Source organism: Narcine bancroftii, chromosome 3 (assembly GCF_036971445.1).
Source record: "Narcine bancroftii isolate sNarBan1 chromosome 3, sNarBan1.hap1, whole genome shotgun sequence".
NCBI lineage: Eukaryota > Metazoa > Chordata > Chondrichthyes > Torpediniformes > Narcinidae > Narcine > Narcine bancroftii.
This window is the reverse complement of record NC_091471.1, coordinates 362,484,161-362,502,150: the sequence shown is the minus strand read 5'-3', so window position 1 is coordinate 362,502,150 and position 17,990 is coordinate 362,484,161. Positions and strand designations below refer to the sequence as shown.

General features: G+C 39.6%; 1 protein-coding gene and 1 long non-coding RNA gene across 6 annotated transcripts in view; one reads left to right on the top strand and one right to left on the bottom strand.

Annotated features, from left to right (window-relative positions):
* tbc1d16 (TBC1 domain family, member 16) overlaps positions 1-17,990 on the bottom strand; it is a 75,196-nt gene that overhangs the window by 16,344 nt on the left and 40,862 nt on the right. For all 5 annotated transcript variants that reach the window (XM_069930092.1, XM_069930091.1, XM_069930094.1 and 2 more), the window contains one exon: positions 9,889-10,053. In XM_069930092.1, coding sequence (XP_069786193.1) covers positions 9,889-10,053 — 165 coding nt within the window. The remainder of the gene's footprint in view (positions 1-9,888; positions 10,054-17,990) is intronic.
* LOC138759526 (uncharacterized) overlaps positions 1-17,990 on the top strand; it is a 64,510-nt gene that overhangs the window by 8,468 nt on the left and 38,052 nt on the right. The gene's annotated exons all lie outside the window — the stretch shown is intronic.

The window sequence follows — 17,990 nt, the reverse complement described above, 5'->3', positions numbered from 1 at the left end:
CGACTTTAAAAGAGGTGGATTTAGTGAAGATACAGAAACAAGGTATGATAATGAGCTTATTTACTTGCTGCTGCTGAGCAGATACTTAGCGTAAAAACTACAGTAATATGCTGAATTGAATTAAACAGAGACCATAAATACAAAAAAAGGTTCAATAATAAATATTCAGTTCTCTTTGTGCAAAAATAGCAACTTTGCAAAAGTGCAGAGAGTCCTTTAGTGGTGTCCAAGCATTCCCTGATTAGTGTAACAAGGGAATGTTCAAATGCCTGTTGGCTGTTGGAAAGAAACTGTGTTAATTAGTGGTACTGGTCTTAAGGCTTCTTCAAGTTCTGCCAGAAGTGAGAAGAGGTTGCAACTAGAGTGATGGGGACACTTTATGATATTGTCTGCCTTCTTGAGACAGAGCCTCAACATTGAATAGATGCAAACAGAGCCTTTGATGGACCTGGCTGTTTATCACCTTCTGGAACCTGCTGCATTCCAGGGTAAATTCACAAACCAGGCTGTGACGCAACGAGGCGGTACACTTTCCGCAGAGGTTTGCTAGGGTATTCAAAGACCAAAACTATGCTGAATCTCTTCCAACTCTGGAAAGTAGAGGCATTGGTGTATCTTGTTCAGAGTTCTCCAGATGTGCTGGCTCCAGATATCCTCTGAAATATGGACTCCCAGGAACTTGAAGTTTCTAACCCTTTCCACCACCATCCCATCAACAAAGACAAGTGCATGGTCCCTCAGCCTCTTCTAAGGTCAACAATAAGCTCTCTGATCTTGGTGACATCAATTTCCATGCTGACATAATTTCCAGTTATTTAGCCAACGTTGGTGTTGTCATAAGTAAATTGGATAGATTTGGAAGAGAACTTGGCCATGCAGTAATGAGAGTACAGGGAGGAGAGTTGAGGACTAAGCACACAACTTTGAGGTGTCCATATTGACGGTCAGCGTGATGGAGGTGATGTAGCCGACTTGCATTGATTTGGAGTCAGCTGATGAGAAAGTTGAGGATTCAGTTGCAGAGCAACGAAGAGTGTTCCATATCCTTTAGTTTGGTCACAGATTTTGCTGGTATAATGGTGTTGAACGCCAGGCTGTAGTCAATGAACAATAGCCTGATGCAGGTCTCCTCTAGTCAAGGTGATGTAACAGAGTGGATTGCCAGCAAGCCCCGTTGTGACCGTAGACAAATTGAAGTGGGTAAAGTATTAAATTGAACTCAAGATTGTGAATGGTTTCGATGAGTTTCAATATTTATCTGAGGGTTCAATTCAGTAGCAAGGAAATATAACTTATGACTAGGACCCAAGGCAATGGTTTTGGTCTTTTTATTTCTACCCTTTCAGCATGAATGCTGCACAAACAATTTAGAGATAGTTTATTAAGAAAGACAGGAATGGTAATGTTACACATTAGCAGCATAAATGTGAAACCACATTTTTGGATAATTGAGGAAGATGGCTTGGAAATGAGAAATTGGGAACTCAAGAATAAAATTAAGAAATATGAAGAATACTGGTAGAGAGAATTACTGATTTTTTGTGTATTCAACCTACACCTCTAGGACAGCAGTAATTCAAGAAGGTAGCTCACTACCACTTTCTCAAGTACAGATGAGGAGGGGCAATTAAATGCTGGCTCAGGCTGTGAAGCCCACACCCCTTGAATTATTAAAAATGGAAATTGATGAATGCATTCTTATTCAGTATTGATCATACAGTATCGGATGCTGAAGGTTCACAAGATGGTCAAGCACAACAAAGATTACACTGGACAACAAAGATTTTGCTTCCTGAACTTTTTGGATGGATTTTGGGCTGCTGATCACGAAAATCACCTTTAAAAATTCCTATCATGTACGATTGTTTAGATGTAACCTATTTTTGTGATTTCCCGACATGTTTTAACTCTTCTTCAGCAGACAAAACCCTGAAGAACAACATGTCATTGAAAATTCATTTTCTGCATTTGAACTTCTATCCTGCTCATCTTGGGGTCGTGATGAACGTGGTGAAAAGTTTCACTAGGACATTGTGACCATTGATAAGCAATATCAGGACAACTGCAATCCAATGCTGGCCCACCATTGATGGACACTGGCACAAGAGTACACATAGAAATCCGGGGCAAAACATTTTTAGGTCAGTTGAACTAATGCAATATGTCAGCATCATTATGCAATTAAACAGGATAAATACAATAAAAGTTCATTTACCGTTTCCTCAACTTCCTACATGATACAGCAAATCAGAAATTATGTGTTCAGCTTGGTCTATCATAATCCCCAATATATTTTTCAGGAAGCCAACCTGTTGAAAAAATTTGTTGTCCAGTGCTATCAGTCAATGCAAAGATGAAAAGGTAGATTACATCCTTCATTTTATTGAACTTTGCTACTTTTGCAATAACCTCAAAGTGAAGCAGATTTAATTAAATAAATGTAACAGCCAAATCAATTTCCCTCTGAGGCACACTTTCTTGTTTATTAATCACCCCTTCCCCATCACAGAAGCAATAGGGGATCTGTGGGAATATTTAAAAATACATGTTATGCCTGTAAGAAAAAAATTTCATACTGTATTGTCATCTTCAGAAAAGGGACATACAACAATACTGCTCACTTCTTTCTGTTAATCTTGGCTAAGGTCTCAGCTGTGCCAAGTGCATCACTCCGTTGCTGTCAAAGCTCCACAGGCTACTCATTTCCTGCAGTTCAACACTAATCTTATCCCTGCTGTATAGATTCTCCCTAACTCTAGCTGTGGAAACTTACTGCTTCCCAAATCTCAATCAGCATCATGAGGTTCACACGCCAATGAAGCTGTGCAGGGACCACGACACCAAAAGGAATAAATACTCGGCTTCGAGCAAGACATCTCCAACAGAGCAATCCATTCAATAAAACCAAATATAAATAATTAAAACAAAGATGAGGTTCAGAACATAAACAGATATATTTTTTTTAAAAATCATACATTTCAGAATCTAACGGTTATAAATACATGGTATACACATACTACCTGCCCCAAAATGGGCTACATGAATAAATAAATAAATAATCAGTACAACAGATCTCAGAATGATAATCGACTTTCCAAAATGTATTTTATTCTCTCTGCCTGAGTGGTCACTGGTTCAGTGTGACAAGGAACCCAAGGTAATAGCAACTAGAAAGCAGAGAGGTGTAGCATAACGACCAGAAGCTATTCTGCTGAACAGCAGGATAGAAGACATGCTGCTCTCATAATAGCAGTGCGACCACAGTATGGAGGCATTGCATAGGCAAATCTGACATTAACTATGGACACCAGAAATTGCAATAACAAAACGACAAAAAGAGCTGACAAAAGTTCTTGTGCATTCGGAATCTTATCCTGTATAAATGCTAAGATAAAGAATCTTCCTGCTGCCAATTTTCAGGTGTAGATTTATGCTAACCTCACTGCAATAAAACTGGCATTAAAAGGTGCAATTACAGATGAATGGTTCTGAAGGAACATATTCCCTGACTGGGTGAGTCACTCAAAAGACAAGAGGAAGCCAAATGGCACAGAGTAAAATAAATTAATGCTGATACATATATTTTTTTAAAATGTACATTTTTTTTCTCCTTTGAAAAAATCCTTAACTACTTAATATTCTCTTTAGCAGACCCAGGGTGAGAGGATGGGTAGGAAACTGCAGATTTTTTCATGGTCTCCCTGCCAATCCTCATCTGTGGCCAGCTGGTATGATATGCTGGAGCTAGATTGTGATACCAGACACAGCCAAATTTTCATGCTTCCTTTTGACAAGGCACCTCATTCAGTACTGTATCCAATAATAAAGCAGTTAGCTGCCTGAAGAAATACAACTCGTGGCTTGGATTCAATTTTTTTCTAAATCATGGACACAATGTGCTGAACACGTTATTCCCCAACTGACTATTTTGTTTAGATTTTACATTAAAAATGAAATTTATTTTTCAGGAACATTGGGGAAAACAATGGCAGCACCTTTGCTGGTGTGGACCTGGGGAGAGCAGAAACACACCGTTTTCCCCCGTGTGTTCCTACTGCCCAGTTCTACTGCTGGTGGCTCCTACAGGCTTAAAATGGCCTGCTAAAGGAGCTGACAGTGTTTTATTTAAAGTCCTGCAGTCATGAGGTCTGGGCCCAAGATGGCAGTGCCTGTTTGGCAGCGGCTACAAGGGGTTAAGACTCCAGGGGAGCAGCAGGGCACCCAGTAATTAGAACTCACCCCCACTCCATTGAGGAGAAGCAGAGAAGAGGACCCCAAGGACTGTGACCACAGTGATGGACCAGCAAGAGGCTCTATGGCTGAAGGACACACAGAGGCAGCAAGCTGTTGGCAGTGCAGGCGAGGAACCCACACAGGCTGCAGGCAACTGACTCAAGAGAACCAGGTGTCGGAACCAGGATTCAAAGGAGTGCTGAGGCCACAAGTGGCTCCTGAAGGGCCCTGGATGCTGAAGTTTAAATTTATTAATCACCTGGTTGTAGAAGTACAACCCAACAAAACAGCGTTCTCCAGTCCTTGGTGTAAAACTCTGCAAACATACATATGGACATAACACACATACAGAGAAAAAATAATTATGCACAGTACTTATACACAAACATTAAAATAAGTAAATATTATTATTAAATATGTAGCTGAGTCACAGAGAATTTGCATTAGCAGTTGTTCAACAGTCTCACTGCCCATGGGACAAAGCCTGGTGGTTCTTGCTCTGATACTCCTGTATCTCTTTCCCAACAGGAGTATCCGAAAGATGCTTTGTGAGGGGTGGTAGGGGGTCCTCATTGATTTTGCAATCCCTCCTTAAGTTAATGATCCAATTAACTCCCATTGATGGGGTGGGGTGGAGGGAGAACCCAGTGATCCTCTCGGCCATTCTTTTGATCCTGGGAATTAATCTCTGATCCAGTGCACTACAGCAACTGTACTGCACTCTGATGCAGCCAGCCAGGATGCTCTTGATAGAATTCCTGTAGAAAGTTGACAGGATGGTGGCCGGTAGCCTTTTTTGCATCAGTCTTCTCAGGAAGAGCAGCTGTTGTTGCACCTTCCTTCCGGTGATGTTTTGTATCCACGAGAGGTCACTTTTTTTTTTCATATAAAATGCTCTCTACACAAGATTCAATTTATTGTCATGTAATAAAGACAATGTCATATTACATGAAATTGATTTTGCCTGCTGTAAGGCAGAAGTTGCCTGAAGCACCTCTTTCAGTCAGAGAAAGAGACCTCCCCCACACCCCCCCCCCCCCAGAGTCAGAGTGTCCATGGATTCACATCCAGCGCTCCAGCAGCCACACAGAGTCCAGTCCAAACCAATAGCAACCCGTTTTCGAACCTATGATATCATTAGGAACTCTTCAACATCCTCGGCACTCTCTCACATCCTGGTTCTGATACTTGGTACCCCTTCAGGCAGTTTTGAACTAGTCCATAGCCTGGTACTAGTCCCTTGACCACAGTATCCAGCAGCCCACAGCCTCTGTAGGCTCTTTGCCTCAAGTCACCAGCAGCCCACTGCCTCTGTAAACCTTCAACCGCAGAATATGCTCACTGGTCCATCACGGTCACCATCTCACGGTCGTCTCCTCTGCTTCCCCTTCTCAGGTGGGGGTGGTCTCCCCATTTTCTGGCACCTTGCGCATGTCCTCCACTTCCCTGGAGTCTTCAACCCCTTGTAGCTGCTGCCAATCACAGGCACCACCATCTTGGGTACAGACCCCGTGGTTGTGGGATTTTTAATAAAACTACTGTTGGCTCCTTTAACGGCCATTCAAAGCCTGGATGAAACTGACAGCTGGCGAACTGGGCAGCTGGACACCGCGGGAGCTCTGTGTCTCCGCTCCCCACTCTGCGGGAATTTGCACCAGTGGAAGCGCTGCCACAACCAAGCTATCAATGTGTAGTGGAGGGTGGTCAACCCTGGTCCTCCTGAATTCCACAATCATCTTCTTTGTCTTATCCACATTGAGAGTCAGGTTGTTATTCTCGCATTATTTCACAAGATATTCCACCTCCTCTCTGCAATGCAACTCATTGACTGTTGTATCATCTGCAATCCTGATGAAGCTGGATCTCGAGTTGCAGTTGTGGGTCAGTAGTGATAGATTATAGCACAGATTGTGTAGATTTGCTTTCCTTTCTATAAATTTCAGCAGGCAAAAGGCTTCAGAAGAATATTTTTAAATGGGAAAATACTAGTCTGTATTCTTTACTTTTAGAAACACAGCTGCAAGACACGAGAACCTAGGCTGTTCTTGAAACTCATGCTAAATGTGGTGCTGAAGTCTGCAGATTATAGTTCATGTGAATAGTCACGATCAGGCTGCAGAGTGGGAAGTTAAACCATATGAAAAGGCTTGTTCCCACTTGCATATGGGCTTCCTTGCAGAAGGATCCTGTTGTAGGCGATAGCAGGTCTTCTCATATAACAAAGCTAAGAAAGTGGTGCTGTACTCGTCATAGCTGTCATACACTTCTTTATATTTGATTTTAACAGTAGCATGAACAAGAGCGGGCTGAGCACACAGCCCTGAGGTGTGATGGTGCTCGAGGTTCTGCTGACAACCGAGGCACACTGGGGTCTTTCCGTTAGGAAGTCCAGTTCGAGTGTGTGGCTTTGAGTCCCAGTGATGCCGTCTTCTCTTCAAATCTCTGGGGTATGATCATGTTAAACACCAAGCTGAAGTCAACGAAGAGCAGGCTGACGTGCGAGGCTTCGTTTTCTTGCTGGGGCAGGACGGTGTGGAGGGACAAGGCGATAGCATCATCAGTGCTCTCCACACGTTGGAGGTTTGGATCTGGGCTCAATTTGCTGATGGTTTGCAGTGAGTTGGAGTTTTGCATGGCTACAGAGCTGCAAGAGAGCTGGAGGTGAATCCACAAATATTTGGTGACTCGGTGGGTGGGGAGGAGAGAAAAGGGTGGAACTCTTCTTTTTCTGATTGTAAGGGGCACCAGGCAATGCTAATGGAGAATTTTTGTCTGCCTCATGGCAAACTAAATAAAGGTAATTGCATGTAATGTTATATTTCTGCTTTATTACATGACAATAAATAGTATCTGATCATCAGCCCAAATGAGATATTTTAACAAAAAAAAAGCCTAGTAGAAAAAAACATTTCAGGAATCCCCTCATTTCCAAATAGGATATCACCTACATTTCAAAGTGTAGTGGGCTCTAACTGTAATCTATCAAATATTTACATTCAGTTGTGGTGCTCGAGGATTGCAACATTGAAAATGTTACTCCCCTGTACAAAAGAAAGAGATAAATTCATTACCACAGAGCAGTCAGTGTAACTTCAGAGATGGGAAAAGTTCTTGAAATTCTGCAGAGAAGATTTACTCGGATGTTGCCGGATCTTCAGGAGTTGAGTTACAGGGAAAGATTAAACAGTTTAGGACTTTATTCTTTGGAGCAAAGAATGAGGGGAGATTTGATGGAGAGTTACAAGATTATGAGAGGTATAGACAGAGTGGATGTGAATTTTTCCCACTTAGACTGGGGGAGATAAATACGAGAGGTTATATTTTTAAGCTGAAGGGGGAAAGGTTGAGGGGGAAGTTCTTCACACTGAAAGAGGTGGGAGTGTGGAATGAGCTGCCATCTGATGTGGTGAATGCGGGCTCAATTGTGTGTTTTAAGAATAAATTGGATAGGTACATGGATGGAAGAGGCCTGGAGGGTTATGGAATGAGAGCCTTATGGAATGAGAGCAGGTCAGTGGGACTAGGGAGATGATGGTCAGTACAGACTACAGGCACTGATTAGCCTGTTTTCTGTGCTGTAGCGTTCCATAGTTCGAATAAAAGGGAAAGAATTAGCAATTACTTAATGAATGTGGCTGAGTAGAGATTTCCTGCTGGATTTGTTAAAAGTCAAATTGTGTCTAAATGGATAATTTTTTTTATAAACCAAGGAACAGAAACAATTGTTGGTGAGGGAAACGTAGCTGATGTGTACTTACAAAAGTGAGCGCATAATCAAATGGTCATCAAAATCGAAGCCCACAGAAGAAAAGCGGCTTTAACACTGTGACTAGAAAATTGACAAAACACAGAGAATGGTAGTGGAAAGTTGTTTATCAGATTGCAGGCAAGTTCACATAGGCGTTCCATGCAAAAAAAATCAGTGCTCCAGGACCACTGCTCTTCTCAATATGCGTAAATGATTTGGACCAGGCGTGCAGGACAAATTTTAAATTTGCAAGTATAGCAAATTCATCCTGTGTATAGGATGATAAGAGACGATGGATTCATGGACATGGAAGTGTAATGGGTAGCAAATGAAATTTGGGAAACTCAAAGTGCAGCGTATTGGTTGGAAGAATGAGAAGAGACTGGCAGGAGTATTCTCAGACAGCTTCATTCTCTCCCTGTTGCTGGCAGTCCACTATCAATCTAGTGCTGAAGGAAAACCTAATAAAAGACCTATATTACAACTTCAAAAAGGCTCTGATGTCCATCAGAATGGTGTTTCTCGAGGCTGGCTGCGGTTCATATTAACTCCAGCTTCCCAGCCTGTCTTGACCCACTCTTTTCCGCTGCATCAGGTACAGCAGACACTACCACTTAATCTTTGCACTCAGTTGTGGAGCATCTGGAAAACGAGGTCAGACTTGATGACAGCTAATGGACTACAGCTCTGCCTTCAGCACAATACCGTCAAATAAATTCCAAGACCTTGGCCTCAGTAACCAGATCCTAAAGTTCCTGTCCTGCAGATCTCAAGAAGTGAGCATTGGTAAAAGCACCTCCTCCACAATCATAATCAACACTGGGGCCTGTAAAGCTGGGTACTTAATCTCCTACTATACTCTTGCACACCCATAATTGTGTAGCCAAATACTATTCCAACTCCTTTGTTAAATTTGGAGATAATGCTACCATCTTTACTGCACTCCTTTTAAAAAAAAATCCCCCTTTTAGTTAAAAAGACAAAACTAGTAAAGAATATTTCACCTCAGTCCCAGATGATTGTACGGAGACTTCGATATTCACATCTTCAAATGCTCTAACAATCAAGGGCAACATAACATTCACCTTCCAATGTTCCTGGTGATCTTACATATTAGTTACCAGTGAGTGCACACAAAATCAATTCAAGTCCCAATGAACAACAACTCACCAATCTTTCATCCTTAACTAACCAGAGCCCCATCTCAGGTATTCCCTTGAAACTCACTAAGGCCCCAGCTCAGGTAGTCCCTTTAAATTCAGTGGAGCTCCATTTCTCATCCTCACTTCAGAGGACTTTTTTCTTCCCTGGTCACTTGGATTATAATTTTTCCTCTCTCATCGCAAAAAAATAGGGACAGAAGAAAGTGGGAGGGAGGGTCCCTTGGGGCAGGAAAAGAGTGGGGGAAGAAGTAGGGCCAGCAAGGGATAAAATCAGGAAATAAATAAAGGAGGGGAAAAAAAAACACTAAATATTATATGAAGAGGCTTCTAGCAGCTATTTAACAATATCTAGATATTTTTTTCTTTCTTGTGGCATGATTGTTAAGTATTGAATTTACCTTGTTGAGATGTCTATAGTAATATTACAAACCAATCTGAAAAAAGACTAATTGAGCATGAAACTGCTTCTCCCTGTAGCTAACCAGGTGAAAACTCATCTCCATTTAACCATCATTCTTTTAAAATTCCCCAGAAGAAATTAAATCCAAACCATTGCTCGTGTTTCCACTGAGATGACTTCCGAGAAAGGAATAGATAGCTAGGACTTTCTCTCCTCCTTTCCTGCGTGAAATAAGCTTCATTGCTGACAACCAAGTTAATGTCACATGAAAACTTTGCAGGATATCTTTAATGCATCATATCTGCTTGCCAACTAGTCAGTTAATTATTAAGCTGATCACAAACCTTGCGGAGTTTGTACTCCTCTTCCACCTGGCCAATTTCATTCAGGTGGTTTAGCCAAATAGTGACGTCCAACCGCTTGTACATGTTCTCCTCAGGATGAGTCTCAGTTGATGGAAGGTTTGGCCGCTTTATTGAAAATTGCATACAAGTCTTTACATCAAACACCTGGAGGCAATGGGAGTTTAGAATACAGCTGTAAATGTATGTTTTCATTCTGCAATAAATACATGCCCTAAACAAGCACCACAAAAAATTGGAATGAACAGTTCTATCAGAGTAAGATGTACAACACAGAAATATCAATTTCCTCAAAAAAATACAATTCAATTAGAAGCTGGTGTTTTTTTTATATAGGTCTACTGACTGGTGTATTCTCAGGTTCAAATTCAAATCCTGTGAATATATTATTGATTTTATTTCTTTGTTGGAAAGTCAATTATTTGGAGTCAGTACTAATTTCAGCAAGAATGATTCCTTCCATCAAACAAATTCAGATTCACTCACTCAGTTGATCCTTAATACCCAATATATAATTATATAAGGATTGCATATCACTGTTGTAAAACTCCATGATTAAGTTCTTATGTACAGTTTTGTTTTTTTCCATCCTCCAAGGGGTAAAAAAAATAACATTAAATGTTCATGGTAGGCCAACGAGCTAGTTTAATTAAATGTTATATATTTTAATAATTAGTACAATATTCTTCATGGTGGCAAAAATAACAAAACAAGCCTTGCTTTCCTAGACAACACATTAACTTCTGGTCAAAGATCAACAAATCTCTGTAACATGCCAGTTCATAGCTTGATTTTTTAATTCATAAATTCTACATTATACATTTGACCGTTAAGCTGCCGACCAAATTTGCTATTGTAATGCGTTGTGAGGGAAGGCGAGTGAACAGACTGGAGACACAGGCTGCTGGCTTGCATCACAACAGATTGTTTATTTAAACTTCGCACGCTTGCTTATTAGGCTGCCAGTAGGACCGCGCATCCTCTCCGCAGCTTGCGTCATGCTGATGTGAGCATGTATGCCAACTTCCGTTCTGGACCAGAAGAGAAGGAGGTGTGGTGCCATCTTTGCCGCGACTGCCCCGCTGACCGCGTGTAACAAGCAGGGCCACTGGTGTACTGGATTCTAATGAAGATAGCCCATACTAATGTTGCGTGTTAATAACCTAAATATTAGGGATAATTAATTACATACAAGAACCGATTTTAACAGCCACTTAATTTGTTCCCTCCAGGGAAAATTCTGATATGATGGTAGATAACTATTTGGGAGATAGTGTGTGGTGGGGAGGGAGTCAGGAAGATGAGGATTAAAATGAAACGAAAGCACACTTCTCCATTTTTAGCTCCAGTATGAACTATTACTAGTATTTGCCATCAAAGAACCAATACATTCAGGTTGTGAACTCTTGAGGTTTCATCACTTGACCTTTCACCTTCAATTGACCTGATCGGTCAACATTCATCCTTTCTTCTCCCCAAAACCTTTAGTTGGTAGAAGTTTTCAAAGAAAGCAGAACATATCTCAATTTTTATTTCATTCCTCTACAAATGTGCTCTTGAATTGATCACAGCAATATCCAGAAAACTAATCCTAGGGATTCCAGTACAAATTGGTAAGGTTGGCACTCAGGCATGCTCTGATAATTGCATTATTCCTTGAGTTTTATGACAAGTTTTGATATAAAACATCAACTCTCTTATTTCTTCTATATCTTTGGAACTCCACATCTAAAATGCATGTGTGGTCAAGTAGTTTGGCTATTAAAAGATATTGCAAAATTTCAGACCTCAGATTTGCACACTTTTTTTGGTTAATGCAGAGAGATATCTTGTATGATGATGAGCCCACATTTCCTTCCTGCTAGTAAATGCCAGTGCTCCACTTGGCCTCAGCTATAAATTGCACAGCAGAGATGGTGAGAATTCACCATTTGCAAAGTCTTGCCAATCTAAAGTGCATTCAGCTACTTTGAACTAACCAAACAAAAACATTGCCTCCTCAGGCAAATAATTGAGAAAATTAGAAATGATGAACAAAAAGCATAATGTCCAAACATTAATAAATTTCACTGGAATGAAATAGGGAAACACCTCTAAAGAATGTAGTAAAATAGGTCTCATAAAGCCACAGATGGCCCACGCTATAATTCAGGCCAAAGGGATTTCACAAAACACTAAATTAATATGGTGTGTTTTAACACTCTGTGTAGCACTCCTAAATCAATGAAAAAAATGCAAATTAAATTAGAGAGCAATAGCAAGAGACGGCTAACCAAGATGCCCCAAGTCTAACTCTCTGCCTTAAATAATGTGAACTTAGTTATCAGCATTTGGTGAGGTTTCACAGTTTGTCAAAGCTGTTTGATAGAACAGCTTAAGAGGTGGCGAAAGGAAGGAAAGAAAAACTGTTTCAATCAATTCCAGTGAAAAAGTACACCTTCCACAAGCCAATATGGACTGACGTTTAATGGGTAAATTTGTTGGCTCCAATGTTTACCCCATTTTCCTTAAAGAAAACATTCTGGATTTCTGTGAAATTTGAAAACTATTGAACAGATGAGATAACATGATACCTTGATGTAGTTGTCCATTAAATGCTCCTCCTTATTCTTGTATGGCCCAATTATTGTGCTATATTAATGCTGGGAACATAACAAATATTTCATCTTGCAAAACAGAGGCAAATACAAGCAATAAGAAGTATTTTGTCCTTTTAAAATATTTCCTTCTACCTTCCATACCAATTTTACTTTTTTTCCTGGAAGTGATGCCTGTTCTGTTTTGCCAATCTGCAAGCGTCATTAAATTCTAAGGCTAAGATTTCTGCTTCTGTCACGCGTGCAATGAATGTGGATTCTGTTAAACTAAATGAAGAGCCTCATGCTTTGAGTGACTGGAGCTAGAAAAGCCGAATTTTCTTTTCTCCAATAGTCACAGGAATGTTAAAAAAAGAGTCTAAGATTTGGCAGTATCATGAAAAATAATCCACAAGAAATACTAGGTAGCCTCGCCAAACTAAATAAGCAAAATATGCCAAAACCATTTCCTCTGAAACGTCCTGTTCGACTGAGGCCCACATACAAATAACTTTACAACACTTCCAGCAATTTACGTGCATGCCGGATTTATTTGAAAAAAAAAATCGTTAACCGAGGGGCACTGATATGAAAAATAGCCTGGTTAGAATAGATACTAGTCTATTTGAAAACTGTTATATTTGTTACCATCATCAATTCTGAATAAGTCATTGGATAAAACTTTAATACTTTCTTTTTCTATCAAATACACCTTCATCTGTTGAATGTTTCCAACACTTCATTTTTGATATAATTTTTATTGATATTATAGCCAGAAAGAGGGACCAGAACCTGGGTATGAAAGAATGTTATCTCAAGATTAATCAAAGGGAGTCATTCTGGCTGCAAAGCATTCTACAAAGTTTGATGCCATCTATACAGGAAACCAAAGCCCATGTGAGTCATGGTGTGACCACTTCAGGACTCTCTCTAGTTGAACCCTCAATGACAGATCTGACATGCAGTTGCATTCTCTCGTGGTTTCTTAGAAAACGTATAGGATTCCAAATTCAAGATGGTGAAAAAAAAATGTTTCCAATTGAAGCATCCCATTACCATCCTGCAGACCCATGGACATTGAGAATATTAAGACAACAAAATAAGGCTCCCAAATCAGAAATGAATATAGTGAAATCCTTGACATCCAGCACCTATGTGAATTGGTAGATACCAGTTAAGTGTACTTTCCAGTTGCTTGAGACTTACTCTTAGAATGCCTAACTAATACACCTGCATTAAGAATAAAAAGTTTAAAAGACAAAAAAGACTCAACTGTATTTACAATGAACAAATTTCATTTGCATGAATATATTTCATATATATTTCAATATATAGATTTGTTCCGACTAGTAGGGCCAAACTGGCCTGTTCTGTGCTGTATATGGTTATATTAATTTCAAAGTATTTTATGATATTTTCCAGTCACATTCTTTGAAAACATTTAACAGTCGCTGCATCTATAGGTTCCTCCCCCTCCACAAGGTGCTCGAAAGACTAACATTATAGATAATTAACCCATCCCACTCTCTGACCAAGGAGACTCTTACTAAGTAGGGATAAAGAGACATCAACCAGCTCTTCATCCTAGGGAAAGCCATTTTACTCCAACAGAACTTTATTCAAACTTTTTCAAATTTATTTAAAAATGTTGACCATACATGTGGTCAACTACAAAATTAAAAAATACAAGGTCAATAGTAAATCCAGTATTTACTCCATGATGGTTCTACCCAACTCCACCCACCCAAGAAAGACCCCAAAGAAAAAGATAGATTTGGAAAGAAAACTATAAAAAGATAAAGAAATAGGAAAGAGAAAAAAGAAAAGCAAAATGGACTGCTGAAAAGAGCCGCACACTCCACCGATAATAAATTCATATTCAATTAATTTCCTTTGGGAAAAGATCAACGCAGGCTTCGAGGATTAGGAGGAACATAATTAAAGATTTACACCTGAGATTTGTAAATATGGATGGCAAACTTGTAAAAAATGTCATACTTATTTCTTAAGTTCTAGGTATTTTTAATCAAGGGGAATACATCTGCATTCCAATGTACCATACCTAGATGTAAATCAGACTTCCATGCAACTGCTATACATTTTCTAGCTACTGCCAATGCAATTTTAACAAATTCTGTTCGATGTTTAGATAATTTCCATTTAGGTCTTACCCCTGTAATGTTACCCAGTAAAAATAATTCTGGGATTTGTGGAAATTTGATTCTTGTGATCTGCTCTAATAAATTTCCTAGATCAATCCAAAAAGGCCTTACTTTGGAATGTAAAAAAAGTTCCTCTTCGTCTCCACATCTAAATTTTTATTCAAACTTTATTCAAACAGCAGCTACAAGCAAAGCATGACCAAAGCACTCCAATGGCTGAATATTAGCTCCCATCTTCACCAAAAGTTTACGTGTTACTTCAGAGAACCTTTAATTTACTTTTTTTTTTGCTGGTTGCTTGGATTCAGGATACCAGAGGTTTCACTGTACCAATTTGTTGTTTGGATGTAGCTAGATTAAGGGGGTTTAACAGTATATATAAGGGGTAACAGGAAGAACATTAAAGATAAACATGGAAGTCATCAGGGCCCAACACTATTGTTCAGTTTTCAAAGTCATTCAGTATTAATCAAGTTTCCTCTACAAAAGGGACCATTGGATCTCTCTTATTTCTGCAAAAATAATGTCCAGCAAATTCATTCATTCTTTCTTGCTTCATCCTTGCCAGTGGCTGGTCTTTTCCTTTACCACAATTAGAGAACTCCAGATGGTAAAAATGCAGGGTATGGGACATGATACATCAGATATTGTTAGTATTCTTCAAGATATCCAGAGCTTTAAATAATGATCTGTGCAGTGCATTCATCCTGGCCCATGCCAAAAATTGTCTCCTTCAACCATCTTCCTTCTTAAAATGAGCGGAGTTAAATGAATAATTTTAATCAAGAAAGTGTGTTAAATGTGGTAGCCCTTGTTTATGAAAAAGTACAGGTTTGTGAACGTGGCACGGATGTTAATATAAATTTAAAATAATCCTAACTTTGCAGTTACTGGCGTGAAAATAATTTTTTATTTGATTTTCAGGAAAAAAAATGTTTATTTTAAATTCATTTTCAATGCCAGAATTTTAATATAGGAACAAAACTGAATTTTGGCAGATGTCATTCTAATTCTCTATCTTATCCCAATGGCGGAATAGCCATGGATGAGTTCAATAGTTTTTATGCTTGCTTCGAGCAGGAGGCCAGTGAGCCAGGTTTCATGACCACCGTCATCAGATCGGCCTTCCAGAGTGAACCTACAAAAAGCAAGCGACTCAGTTGGACTCCCTGGACATATCTTCCATTTCTATGCATAATACCTGGCAGGAGAATTCATAAATCTTCAACTTCACTCTGTCCTACAAGCTGAAGTACCTACTGGTTTCAAAAAAGCCATGATCTTCTTGGTACCGAAGAAGAATGCAGTGATGGGCCTAAATGTCGACAAGCCAGTGGCTCTGAAATACACCACCAGGAAGTGCTTTGAGAGGTTGGTCAGGGCTCATATTAACTCCAGCCAACCTGTCATCCTTGACCCACTCTAATTGGCATACCACTGAAATTGGTTCACAGCAAATGCCATCTCCCCAGCTCTACAATATTGGATAACAAGAACACTGACATCTGATGACTTATTTATTGACTATAGCTTTGCCTTCAACCCATAGTATCAATGATACCCATTCCAAACTCAATGATCTTGACCTCAGCACCTGCCTCTGCAATTGGATCCACGATTTCCTAACCTTCAGGCTGCACTCAGTGAGGATTGGTGACAGCACCTCTTCCATAGTAATCTTTAACACTGGGGCACAGTAAGCCTGTGTACTCAGCCACGCTGATCAAACATTCTGGTTTGTCACATTAGCCGGTATTCTCAGTCCTTCTTTTCCATACATCTATTCAAATTTACTTTTGAACATTTAGTTTGTACCCACTTCCACTAGGCAGCTAATTCCAGTCACCCATAACTGCACAGGCAAACAATTTATACATATGACAATCAAAATTAAGTTGAATTCCAACATAGTTTAATGCAAGTTTGGGATGTAGTGCCTCATATTCTGGCACATTCAGCCTTCAGAACTTAACATAGAATTTAACTATTTCAGATAAACCATCTTGCTACATTATATTTAAGTATTAGTTCTGATAAAAAAGTCATCAATCTGTACCACTAAATACTAGTCTCTTGCACTGATGTTGCCCAACCTGAGCATTTCAGCTGGAGATATTTTGCTTCTCTATTTCTCATCATTTCAGCAATGTTTTCACTTTTTTGCTTTCCTTCATCACCCACTTATTCTCCCTCCAGATCAGCTGCTATTAAAGTCATCACTGTCGTTCAGCCATTCTTCATCTCCATCCGACCACAAATGGCCTCGTCGTTTCCATCCTTCCCCCTTCTCTCTCTGTAACTTCAAACAAATTGAATTTCGAATAGGTTATCAAGCTCCCTCCATGCATGCTGGTTGACTGGCTGAGCATTTCCTGCGATAACTAGTAGGTTTGTAATCCTCTCCATCATGGTGTGCAAGTCGAAAAGTCAGTAGATCCATCCATCAGTGCAAGAGAATGGTATTTAGTGGTACAGATTGATGACTTTTTTTTTAATCAGAACTAATACTTAAATATAATGTAGCAAGATGGTTTATCTGAAATAGTTACCTACATTCGAGAGGATGAGGAAACTTGGGCTCAAATATGTGCACTTAAATCATATTTTCCCATTTCACTTGCAAAACAGACAAATGAGCGAGGGGAGAGGGCTGGGAGTTCTAACTTGGAAGATCTCAAAATCAATAATATCCCCATTGTAATGTCCTTGCAAGCCAGAACCCTTTTCTGTGTGGAATTGCTGAGCGTCCAAAGAAACTGTTCACACTAACCCATCCAAGACTCTCATACGGTTGTGTGTCTGCATGGGATGTTTTGCACCAAGGACCAGAGAACGCTATTTTGTCAGGTTGTACTTGTGCAATCAGATGACAATAAAGTTGACTTGACTTGAACTATAATCTGGTTCCTGATGTGATTATGCATAGACCTGACTGCTCTGAAAAATCATTACTACTGGGGATATGCTGACTGATGATGGTCTCTTACTAATTTGTGTAGAAGCTGGCTGTGAAGAAACTGCTAATTGAGTTTTCCAAATACGCTGGCATCCCAAAATGTATAGCAATACAGCTTAACGCAACTGACTTTCTAATATTTCTATAGGGTTGAAAGAAGATTTGACAGTTAAAAGCTTCCTTACAATATTAAAATCTTTTTCCCACAGCAAAATATTTTTGAATACAAACAATTAATCTCCACACGTGCAATACTTTTAGACCTTAAGACACTGGAACAGAAATAGGCTCTTCAACCCATCGAGTCTGCCCCGCTATTCAATCATGACCACTTAATTCAGAACAGTTTACTAGATTTTTAAATTTATGTAATAAATTTCTAAATTAGAA